Source organism: Centroberyx affinis, unplaced genomic scaffold (genome assembly GCF_046629955.1).
Source record: "Centroberyx affinis isolate AG114_WGS23_722 - 3 ecotype Tasmania unplaced genomic scaffold, CSIRO-AGI_Caff_v1 ptg000288l_1, whole genome shotgun sequence".
Lineage (NCBI taxonomy): Eukaryota > Metazoa > Chordata > Actinopteri > Beryciformes > Berycidae > Centroberyx > Centroberyx affinis.
The window spans coordinates 27,612-40,505 of record NW_027278967.1 but is presented as its reverse complement, the minus strand read 5'-3'; the positions used below and the strand labels follow the sequence as shown (position 1 = coordinate 40,505).

At 41.9% G+C, this 12,894-nt stretch overlaps 1 protein-coding gene across 1 annotated transcript; it reads right to left on the bottom strand.

The window, feature by feature from the left end:
* Positions 1 to 1,090: 1,090 nt before the first annotated feature.
* Positions 1,091 to 10,711, bottom strand: LOC139640564 (NLR family CARD domain-containing protein 3-like). The gene is made up of 9 exons (XM_071514742.1): positions 10,558 to 10,711; positions 10,248 to 10,408; positions 8,280 to 10,146; positions 7,512 to 7,688; positions 6,457 to 6,630; positions 6,195 to 6,368; positions 5,198 to 5,350; positions 4,818 to 4,864; positions 1,091 to 2,463 (listed from the first exon to the last, which is right to left on the bottom strand). Exons 1-9 carry the CDS (start codon positions 10,629 to 10,631, stop codon positions 1,943 to 1,945), a joined length of 3,348 nt encoding a protein of 1,115 aa, XP_071370843.1. The 5' UTR covers positions 10,632 to 10,711; the 3' UTR covers positions 1,091 to 1,942.
* Positions 10,712 to 12,894: the final 2,183 nt, after the last annotated feature.

Here is a 12,894-nt window from a genome sequence, read left to right as displayed (position 1 = left end):
GAACAGCGGGCTTTTTCATAGTCTGCAAGTTTATTTCAAGACATCTTTAAGAAAATACAGCACCAGTCAACAGGCTGGACCACCTGACTGAATGTTCTGTGTTTTTCATTCTCTTAAAGCCATTTTGATCTAAAGGCTTCTGCTTAAATGCTTGAAATTAGTTTCTTAGACAAATATAAACAGTGAAGTTGATCCTATGTATGAATTTCTTTCCAAAGCCTTTGCCTTTCTATCAAGGCAAAGAATCTAAAATATAAGATAGTTTTGATTTGTTTAACACTTTTTTGGTCGCTGCATAATTGCATTTGTGTTATTTCATAGTTTTGATGTCTTTTTTTTTTATATTTAGGCATTTTATGCTTTATTGATAGAGACAGTGTGAGAGCGAGACAGGAAGGTATGAGAGAGAGAGAGAGAGAGGGGGGGGAGGACATGCAGCAAATGATTATTCTAAAATGTGGAAAATAGTGAAAATAAAGAAAAATGTGGTGTGTCTTAACTTTTGACTGGTAGTGTAAATATATTGGCGCATGGACAGACAGAATTTTGTTCTATATACTCTATGACTTCAACTTCTAAGGATTTTGACATAACTACATTTGAGATATTCAGTGAATTGAGCTACTAATACAGTTTTATACTGGTGATCAGTAGCCTCTAATAGGATAAGAGTAATGTAATACTTTTGATTCCTGCAGGGAAATTCTTATTTTCTGTCCTCTCACCCCCTCCACAGGCAGGTCAGAGGTCAGAGGTCAGGGTCTGGTGCTGGTAGGATCAGCATCTTGCTCAGACACTTCAGCAGGGAGAAAGTTTGAACCTGAACCTGGATCCTCTGGATGGACAGTTTCTCTGCTCACCATACCACACTGCTGCCTTTTTACAATAAAAAATATTTTAAAGTATTAAATGAAACATATTAGAGTAGAAAGTAGAAAATGAAATACATTTTCAACGAGTAAAATAGTGTAAAAGTGTAAAATAATAAAATAAAAAGATAGGAAACAAAAATAAACAAAGTCTGACACTGGATGACAGACACTGACACTTTAAAGGACAACACTGGTTTATTTAGGGTTATACCAGACAGTTTTCTTCTGTCTATTTCATAATTCCCCCAATCATCCTGCAGTGCATGCTGGATGTAATGTTTTAACATTTACTTCTTTTTGGTCATTTTAAAAACACAGACATCAAACCTGAACTGAATTGTCTGCTAGATAAAAAGCCATGGATGTGACAGTAAAATGTTATTTATTTATTTTATTTTATTGTTTATTTTTACAGGGGCAATGCGCAAAGAAAAAAGCGTCCAGCTAATTTACATCTGTTGTCCCTGGGCAGGAAATGCAAACAACACACACAATCACAGGACATGTTATACAATAACAAAACACAGTACAATGTACATAAAAAAAACAATGTATAGAGAGAAAAGTTGAATTTTGACAGTTTAGAAAGTAAAACATTATGATTAACTGTCAAAGGCCTTCTCGAAATCGAAAAAAATTGCACCCACAACACCCCCTCTATCAAGATTACTTTTAATTTGTTCAACAAAAAAAACAGTTTGCAGTTTCAGTTGAATGATGTTTTCGGAAACCAAATTGCATTGGGTGGAGAGGAAATTTGCCTTCATTCAGATGGGAAATCATCTGATCACAAACCACCCTTTCAGCAGTTTTAGAACTTATTGGAAGAATACTTATAGGTCTATAGTTTGATATGATAGCTCCATCTCCTGACTTAAAGACAGGGGTCGCTGTTTCTGAGGATTATTTCCTGGAGGAGACTAAGTAGGATTAAAAGGTAGTAAAAAATAAAGTAAGAGAATAAAACAACGATAAAAGAGAAAATAAAATAATAAAATCATGATATGAAATAATAAAAGAGAATAATAACAGCCACACTAAGACAGAATATCCTTGATAGTGTCTCCGCCTTAACACAGGTGCAGTGAACAACCCAGCGGCACATAAAAGCCGGGGTGGAGTGGCTCGCTGAAGGTGGAGTGGAAGGTGTGCAGGTGGGTCAGAGCGCCGGACGTAATGCTGTAGAAAGACAGAGTGCCTCGCGGCCAGTCCAGGTACACTCCTACTCTGGGGGAAGTGATGGTAACTGGTACGTTTGTATCCTTCCCATCATGCCTCGCTCTGTAATTTTTACCGAAACACTCCAGACTCCAGGACTTGTCACTGTATCCGAGCCAGCTATCATAACCGAAGCTTTTCCTGCTGATCCCTCTGTACGCCACACCGATGAAAGCTCCTCCGCTCCACTCCGCCTCCCAGTAGTAGCACCCAGTCAGACTCTCTTTACACAGCACCTGGTCGTGCAGGCAAAACCTCTCAGGGTGATCGGGGTAATGGTGCCACTCTTCCATGCAAGTCACCCATCCGCTCTGCTCAGACAGAAAGAGCCTGCTGTGTGCCGAGTTTGGGTTCAGCGTGGGCCGCAACAAATCTGAAGACAGACACAAAAAAGAAAAGAAAATATAGCCGCAAGTGGCGATTGAGGGGTCCAAGCACAATTTGATAAGACAGACAGATAGACAAAACATTACAGAAGGTAGAAAGACACACACAAAAAATAACATGTTGTGAAGTTCGGACATGCAGTCTAACACCGGCTTTTGTGTTGGCCCGTGACTTCTGTCAAGTTAATCTTTTCATATGGTCATTTGTCCAAAAATTAGAAACTTAAGACATTATGCTTAGTTATCACAAGCTTAGTGGTGTGAGGAGACAGCGTTACCCATGGGATTTGAACCCACGATCTTTTGCATGGTAGACCTATTCATTAACCATTAGGCTACTGAGTCCACAGGGGAGTAATGGAGGGAGCACAAAAAAAATAGGGCCAAGTAATGAGACTGTCCAAGCTATAGGCTATTTAGAGCCTTAACTATGGTCAACTATGGTTACAATACCACCAAATGTTGCATGCTACCTCAAAGTTGACCTGTGCACATATGTACCAAATTTGTTTAAGGTAGGCCAACAACTTCCTGACTTAGGACAATTTTTGTATATTAGGCCTTGCCTACAAATTTTGAAAGCCAGTTGTAGCAAAACGGTATGGACTATCAAAAAACTGCTCGATAACTCTTGTGCAGGACAGTCCAGACATGCTGTGAGCGAAAATTGGTGAAGATTGGACAAAATACGTAGGAGAAGAAGCGAAAAAACTGTTTTGGACAAAATTCAACATGGCGGAAAACCTTGTAGGCTGAAATGGGAGTGGCCTATGGATAGATGCAATTTGGCCCAAGGAATCCAGCAATCAATGAATTTTGTTCCTATGATCTACAGTCACCGAGTTATGGCCTTTTAAAATTTGAAATGTTGCTATAGCGCCCCCTATAGGCAAAATTACACCAATTTTTTTGTATTAGCTCAGACTACATACCTGCACACGTGTACCAAGTTTGGTTACCATAGGACAATGCGTTCCTGAGTTATGCCGATTTTTGTGAAATAGGCCCCACCCGCGACAGTTGACCAAACTTTGGAAGTCGATTATATGAAAACGGTGTGGAATATCAAAAAAACTGCTTGATAACTTTTGTGCAGGACAGTCCAGACATGCTGTGTCACAAATGTGGTGACGATTGGACAAAATTTGTAGGAGGAGTAGCGAAAAAACGGTTTTGGACAAAATTCAAAATGGCGGAAAATCTGGTTAGGCAGAAATGGGCGGGGCCTATAGGCCCCGCCCATATGGATGGATGCAGAATGAACCAAGGAATCCAGGGAAAGTGGAATTTTGATTGTGGCCCATACGGTTCAGAAGTTATAGGCCAAAACGTAAAGTTGCTTGCTATAGCGCCACCATGAGGCCAATTGACGTGGATTTCGTAACCTGAGTAGTGGCTAAGACTTTGGACCTATCTGTTAAGTTTGGTCACTGTAGCTCTTATGGTTTCTGAGATCCAGATACTTTTAGGGCAGAAGAAGAAGAAGAAGAAGAAGAAGAATCCAAACAAAAACAATAGGGTTCCCAGCACTACGTGCTTGGACCCCTAATTATCCTGACCACAAGCAAATACTTTGTGTAAGTGCAGAGGTGTGAACAAGTCAACTTTGCTCGAGTCCCAAGTCAGTCTCAGATCTTGAGGCAACTCTCAAGTCAAGTCCCAACTCTAAATGTAGAACACCAAGTCAAGTCCATGTCATTAATGTCAAGTCTAAACTCAACAGCGAGTCAAGTCAGAACAAATAAAGAGTCCAGTATCAATTTAATATCTTAAAGAAAACTAAATATCTAGGACTTTTCAATGCAATATGGTTTTAACAGGATAAAAACTTGGTAAGAGCATCATGAGTTTGATTTCTATAATCAGTTTCAACTCAAATTCAGAAAACAGAATTTAAATTCAGTCTTCTGCTGGAACAAATCTCATCACTTTCAATCGAAGTCATTTACACAAACACAAGATCTCAAGCCAAGACTTTAGAAACCTTTTCAAGTCATCAAAGTAGTCAGAGTCAAGTCCCAAGTCACCAGAACCCAAGTCAAGTCAAGTCTCAAGCTATTAAAACTGTGACTCGAGATCTAACGTTGGTGAGTCTGTGAGTCTCATTCTTACAGGAAAAATACTCTAAAACACTTTTGGCCATGTACTTTGCATTTCTGGGTCCATTGTGTTGTTTGGTGTAATTTTGTTATTCCTGTGGATAACTGACCAAAAGTAGTGGAGTTGTTGTTTTTAAAGATTATTTTTGAGCATTTACGCCTTCATTGGACCTTCACAGTAGAGAGAGACATGGAGGATTGGATTTAAACTTGTAACTTTTTCTGCTGACATCATTACTCACACTTCCTCGGTCCGGACATCAACCTGTTCTCTCCTCCATGATCCACACTGTAGGAATGACAGCAAAACAGACAGTCTGCAGGTCAAACCGAACACACGGGATGGACATGAAAGCACTGCTGGTCATCATGACACTTTCTTTCTTTATCACTTCATTTCTGACTGACCTACTTTTAGCACTGACATCAACATTTCTATTCCAAAACATTACTGTATACTTACTTACTGACTGACTTTATTGTCCCCATAGGGACATTTCTTTGCAGTGAACAACACACGAGCAACACAACCAGCAGACCGTAGAACAAGAACAGACCTGCTGCTGCAACAAGTTCAGACACGTAAATGTTACGCATGCTGTGGAGTTCAGCCGTAACTGACCTGAGAGTCTCCAGTCCAGCAGAGAGCAGCTTCACTCCTGAGGCTCCTGGATGATTGTAGCTCAGGTCCAGCTCTCTTAGATGGGAGGACTTGGAGCTCAGAGCTGAGGCCAGAGAAAAACAGCCTTCCTCTGTGAGCAGACAGCCTGACAGCCTGCAGGGAAACACATGACAAGAACAAGGCTAACAATTAACGGTCTGCCAATTTTTATTTTGGATTTATTTCAGGTGCTGTGATGCATGAAGCTGTCGGTTTTCGCTGATGTAATTTTCAAGTAATGAAGGGATTCAAATCAAATCTGATTCCAGTCTGTGCAATTTTAACTAAGAATGATGGAATGATTTTTGTCTCACCAAAACTATCACCATCGTGTCAAAACTGAGCTTGAGAGGGAGCACTTGTTTTAGCACTCATTAGTGCAAGTTATCCTGGTTCCAGAGTCCTGAATCTCATCCCTCCACTTTTCAGATTTTGTGGAGCGATTCAGAGAGTCTGGTGTTTCCCTCGTCAACGGCTTGTTCCCGCTCAGAGAAACAGTCGAGCCAATCAGAGCCTTTGTGGGCGGGACTAAAGTTTGAATTGTTCGTGCAACAGTTTTTCATTGGTGTTTCAGCAGAATAGATTTGTTGAAATCACCTCCTCAACCAACAGATTGTCTTTGCAAAGATGATATTTTTGTCAGAATGGACGATATTCTTGGTCAGTTGGTGAATGTCTGCTAACCATGGATGTAGAGGCTGACTGGCTGCAGCATCATGTGACTGAAGTGACATCAGAGCGGCTGATACGACAGTCACTAGTGATCAGTTCAGATACGTCATTCACTAGTGATTGGTTCAGATACGTTGGTCACTGGTGATTGGTACGGGGAAAATCAACCCCCCCACACAAAAAAAGTCTAACGAGGATGGAAATCTCAGGCTGAATGGAACCAAATGGATGTTCAGTCTGAATATCAGGATAGAAGCAAGTTTAAAAACTGGAAAAAATTCTTCACCTCAGAGTCTCCAGTCTGCAGTTTGGATTCGTCAGTCCGGCAGACAACAGCTTCACTCCTGAGTCCTGCAGGTCATTGTTGCTCAGGTCCAGCTCTCTCAGATGGGACGGGTGGGAGCTGACAGCTGAGGCAACTGACTCACATGATTTTTCTGTTATTCCACACTGACTGAGTCTGAAAAAGCCACATAATTCATTTTACCTTCACTTTTTCATCACACATGAAAAAAGGGTCAAATCTAGTAAAAACAAACTGGGCTGACCTCAGAGTCTCCAGTCTGCAGTTTGGACTCCTCAGTCCAGCAGACAGCAGCTTCACTCCTGAGTCCTGCAGCTCGTTGTTGCTCAGGTCCAGCTCTCTCAAACTGGAGGAGTTGGAGCTGAGAACTGCTGCCAACATTTCACAGCTTTCCTTTGATAAGTTGCACTGATTTAACCTACGTATTAAGGGACTTTTGCATTAAACATGTTTAAAAATGCATTAATTAATATTGGAACACAAACCATTTAGAATCAATCACAATACAATTGCAAATTTGGAATATGGACGGAATTTACCGGTCCGGCGGACTTGTGACATGAGAGTACTAAAGCATTCTACTCCAGTATAAGTATTGTTACCTTCTGATATTTTACTTAAAAAGAAGTTAAATGCTCTTATCCCTTTGCACCTGCTAAGAAGACTTTGAAGGTGTGCAGATATCTTGACCACTTAAGTAGAAGTAAAATTACCGGTGTGAAAATCTACTCCTCATTTAAAACATCCTCAGAGTTAAAGTTCCTGAGTTCCTCTTTAGAACAGAGAATGTTGTTAGCTGTGATCTTTTCCATGTGATTCTAAAAGGAGAGAGGACAGAGTTCAGACTAGATTCTTTTAACTGGAAACATTAGAAATGACAAAATAAAGTGCAGAAACAAAGTAAAGTCAGACTCCTTTTCTCACTGAATGGATCCACAGTTTGTCAGTTTACATTGATCCAGTCTCTGCTGCTGATGGAGAGACACACAATCTGTTCTGTGATGGATGGGATTTAAAATGGACTGAAGGAAAAGTAAAATTACTGACTAATAAATACTCAAAAAAGTGCAAGTACACAAAAAAGTGACTCAATTACAATAACATGAGTAAATGTAATTAGGTACTTCCACCTTTGATGAGAACCAAACAGACTCAACTCTAAATTAAGTCTGTATTCATCATAATTGTATTGTGGTTGATTCTGCATGGTCTGCATTCCAATCTTAGTGAATGCAGCTTCAATACATCATTTGAATAACTCATAAATAAAGAATGCATGAATGCTAATGAATATCTGACCTTAATCTGTTCAATTTACAGTTCAAACTCATCAGTCCAGCAGACAGCAGCTTCACTCCTGAGTCCTGCAGCATGTTGTTGCTCAGGTCCAGCTCTGTCAGATGGGATGGGTCGCAGCTCAGAGCCGAGGCTAAGACTTCACAAACATCCTCTGTTGTGAGTCCACAGCTGGAAAGTCTACAGACACAAATAATTTTATTAGCTGTTACCACCTCTGTTTGTCTGTCTGTTAGCAGGATAACTCCAAAAGTTATGAACGGATTTGCATGAAACTTTTTGGGAAGTTTGGTCATGGGTTTGTCTGATTTAGGCCTATCTATACTAATCTGTGTTTGATTGCCTTGGTCTGAACCATTTCACAACAAGTGGAGAGGGGGAGGTAGAAATTCAAGGCTCATTGGTTGAATGTAGTAAATTAGTTTTGTTGTACAACTTGATTTTCATTTGGAATTGGAATCAATTCAGCATCGATTCCATCAATTCCAATACAAGGAGCTGGAGTTGGAATTGACTCTTGATTGAATCTTGATTTTATAGAAGCGTCCCTGCCGGGAATCGAACTCTGGTCTCCCAATTGAGAGTCTGCAATCTAACTCCCTGCAACACATTTTCACCAATAAAGTGGTGAACAGAGGGAGTGAGTGACCAACAGTGGGATGCACAGAGCATGGTATTCTGACTAATTTTGGTGACATAGTGCACGTTCTTCCCTTTAGTGAATCTGGGCCTCTGTGTTTTGATTTGTTTGAAGGTGTAATATCTACTCACTGGGCATTTCTGGAGTTTCTCACAACTGGGACCAGTCTCCTGCGCCCTTCCTCTGATGTGTTGTAGGTCTTCAGGTCCAACACATTCAGAACCTCCTCTGACATCAGCAGCTTGTAGGCCAGAGCGGAGCACTGCACAGGAGAGAGTTTCTTCTCCGCTCTGTTCTCTGACTTCAGGTACTCTTCGATCTCCTGATCTACTGAGTGGTCATTCATCTCTGTCAAACAGTGGGACAGGTTGATACATCTCTCTGTGGAGGCTGCCCTCCTCTGCATCATTTTTAGGGAGCGGATACATTTTTTAATTGTATCTGGTCTACTTGTTTCCTGGGTGAGCAGGCCTCCTAAAACAAGCTGATTGGACTCCAGTGAGAGGCCATGAAGGAAGCGGACAAAGAGGTCTAGATGGCCATTCTTGCTTTCCATGGCCTTGTCCAAAGCTCCCTCCAAAAGGTCTTGTAAGGACAGACTGCCTACGGTCTCAGTATTTGAATTTTTTGGCATGGCCCTCTTGAACATTTTATTGGCAAGGAGCTCTCCTGATGCAGATGCAGTGGAATCTCTCCTGAGGAAAGGACTTAAAGCTTTTGTGTTCTGGGTTGTGTAGCAATAATAGATGTAGACTGCAGCAAGAAACTCCTGAACGCTCAGATGAACAAAGCAGTAGACCGTTTTCTGGAAGAGCACGCACTCTTGTTTAAAGATCTTGGTGCAGACTCCTGAGTACAGCACAGCTTCCCTCACATCAAGACCACACTGCTCCAGGTCTTCTTCATAAAACATGAGGTTTCCTTTCTCCAGATGTTCAAACGCCAGCTTGCCTAGCTTCAGTAGAACTTCCCTCTCAGTCTCCATGAGCTCCTGCTGACTCTCCTCATGGCTCTCGTGATACTTCTTCTTCCTTTTAGTCTGAACCATCAGGAAGTGAGCGTACATCTCAGTCAGGGTCTTGGGCATCTCTCCTGTCTCATCTGTACTCAACATGTGCTCCAGAACGGTGGCAGACATCCAGCAGAAGACTGGGATGTGGCACATGATGTGGAGGCTCCTCGTTGTCTTGATGTGGGAGATGATTCTTCTGGCCAGTATCTCATCTCTGAATCGCTTCCTGATGTACTCCTCCTTCTGTGGGTCAGTGAACCCTCGCACCTCTGTTACCCTGTCAATATACTCAGGAGGGATCTTATTGGCTGCTGCAGGTCTGGAGGTTATCCAGAGGAGAGCTGAGGGCAGCAGATTCCCTTTGATGAGGTTCGTCAGCAGCACACCCACCGATGATGTCTGAGTGACATCGGACACAACCTCATGGTGCTCGAAATCCAGTGGAAGCCTGCTCTCATCCAGCCCATCCAAGATAAAAACAATTTTCCATACAGCAAGCATTCCCACTGTGACCATCTTCAGTGATGGGTGGAAAAGACGCAGCAGCCCCAGAAGGCTGTGCTGTTGACCTGTGATCAAGTTCAGCTCACGAAATGGAAGTGCAAACATGATCTTCACTTTTTTGTTCGCTCTCCCCTCCGCCCAGTCGAGGATGAATTTTTGTGCACAAACCGTCTTTCCGCTGCCAGCGATGCCTTTTGTCAAGACTTTTGAACATTTATCTTGGCCATGTGAGGGTTTAAAAATTGTATTGTAGTTGATTGGCGTGCCATGGTAGGTTTTCATGTTGAATACTGTCTCAAGCTGCCACACCTCATGTTGGGTATTAACCCCTTCACTCTCTCCCTCGGTGATGTACAGCTCGGTGTAGATGCTGTTGAGGTGGGTTCCAGTTTCTGCTTCAGCGGCGCCTTCCATCACATATTCAAACCTCCTTGTAAGACTGATCTTATGGTTGTCTAAAGCTTCCTGCACATTGTCCACCACTGCAAGGACAAATGTGAAGAAAATATATAATAATCAAATAATAAACAACCGTTACAGAGTGCTTTACAAAACACATGCTAGGAGAAGTTGCTATTCTTACCATTTTTGAATCCTTTACTGATGGGTGGATTGACTGGCTGTTGTAAATGAACGTTTGGGATTAGCTCACTGCTGAAAACAAGAGGGATTCCCATGGACTGGTCACTCTTCATAGACAGATGGCTGGGTGTTGGAGACAAAGGTCTCTGGTAGTGGTGGAATCTGGTAATTTTATCAGAGTAACTTTTATCAGAATTTATCAGTTTGTCCAAATACTTACCAAATATTGTACAGTATACAGGGCAACTGTTGATGTCCAATGTGTAAAAGCGATTTAATTTCTGTTTTCATTTCTATGATAATCCACTCACTTTGACTCTGAATCAGGCGATGTTGGCTTGTTGCTGAAAACAAGAGGTATTGCCATGGACTGGTCGCTCTTCATGGACAGACAGCTGGGTGTTGGAGACTCTGGCCTCTGGGTCTGGTAGCGGCTCCTGGTAATTGAGTTGTTCAGGTATTTACAAAATGACCCCTTTTTTATGGGATTTTAAGACAATGAGAAATAAATAACATACAGTATATTGACAGTTGCTGACATTCAACTGGTAAAAGGGAAGTCGATCCTTACTTTGAGGAAATACAAGTAATTGAAGTTGCAAACTTGCTTTGAATCAGAGGATGTAATCTCCTTGTTGAAAACAAGAGGGATTCCCATGGACTGGTCGCTCTTCATGGACAGACAGCTGGGTGTTGGAGACTCTGGTCTCTGGGTCTGGTAGTGGTGAAATCTAGTAATTTTATCAGAATTTATCAGTTTGACAAAATACAGTATACTGGACAGCTGTTGACGTCCAGCTTGTATAAGTGATTTAATTTCTGTTTTCATTTCTGTGATAATCAGCTCACTTCGACTCAGCTGAATCAGGCGATGTTGGCTTGTTGCTGAAAACAAGAGGGTTTGCCATGGACTGGTCGCTCTTCATGGACAGACAGCTGGGTGTTGGAGACTCTGGCCTCTGGGTCTGGCATTGGCCTCTAGAATCATTACAACTCGAAAATTATTACAGTAAAACAACATACTGCATGAAAATGTAGGAACCGATTTTTTTGCAAAACTAAGCAATGCCTGCTGTTGAAGAAGCCCGATGAGGTTTAGTGTCCTTTTATCTTCCTTGGTTAATGTATGATTAATTACAGGCTGCAACTATTCACTATTTCAAAAGAAAATTCACCACTAAATGCCTAAAATACAAAAAATATACATATACATATACATATATATATATATATTACTTTGAATCTGAGCAGAGCGTGTCATTGCTGAAATCTGGAGGGATTTGTCTGGACCCGTCGCTCTTCATCGACCCACAGCTGGACTCTGGACTCCGCTCCTGACACTCACATCTGCAGTCAGCAAATGTACATTTTTCAGCTCATAACAACAGTGAAAGTGAAGCAGTCAACAGCAGAAGAATGTGGTTATACCTGGGCAGCTCCCAGGTGTGAGTGTGTGCAATAGATAGGTATTTCTCTATTCTGTAGTTATACAAACAACAATTTAGGTGCACTGTTGAAGAAAAAGACAGCAGAAATACTACCTTTACAGTATTTTTACAATCTGACAAAACACAAATTTAAAAATGTTTTTAAACCACTGGCTTACAGCAGCTGTAAATGACTGACTCTTATACAGTCAGAGTTATACAGATTTACAGGAAGCCAAAGAGTAATATAGATTCACAGTAAACTACAGTGTGGTGTAGGAGCTAGAAAGTTTTAGAATAAACTAAAGAATAGCAGCTACATAGATTATTTTTGTGGCATGTCTGCGGTATTGGAAGTACAGTGAAGAGGTCCCAGGCCAACTTCAAACGCCCTACAGACCTGTCGCCCTCCACAGACTCTGCTCTCCGTTTCTTGTAGTCTGCGTACGCTTCCTCTTCGTTCTCCACACAGAGATTCATTTTGAAGACCGACTTCAAGTGCAGACAAATACAGTCGCCTGCAAACAAAAGTACAACTTTCAGGAAGCAGGAAACAGTTTATCCGGTATTGACTCCTTTAGTAAAAGGCCCAGATGCCTTGTTTTGAGACTGAGAAGCTCTAAGCCATCAATTCCCCATCCCTTCCCAGGCATCAATTGGGTATGCAGAAGTATATTGTGGCTCCACAGGAGAGTGGAGAGGAAACACCACTCAGTTCCAGTTCCAGTTCTGTCCGTCCTCTGGCTCCCAGTCGCCGCCCGCATCAAGTTCAAGTCCTTGATGCTCGCCGACAAAGCAGCAACCAAAACGGCTCCGACCGACCTGAACTCCCTCATTCAGGTCTACGCTCCCTCCCGCTCACTACGCTCTGCCAAGGAGCGGTGCCTGATGCTGCCACCACAACAAGGCCCTAAGTCCTCTAGCCAGACTCTTCTTCTGTGGTTCCTCGGTGGTGGAACGAGTTACCAAACTCCATTTGATCCGCAGAGTCCCTCTCAATCTTTAAGAAAAGGCTAAAGACCCAGCTCTTTAGCGAACACCTTCTCACTTGACGGATTGTGTAATCCAAGAAAAAATCTATCTATCTATATCTGCCTCTGCACTCTATGCTCTGCCTAGTAGCACCTCTGTCCTGTTGGACCAGAACTTAGCTTTATGGCTCTTATTCTCGTTTTTCTCTCCTGAATAGATCCTTGCTTGTGTTGTATTAAAATCTCATGT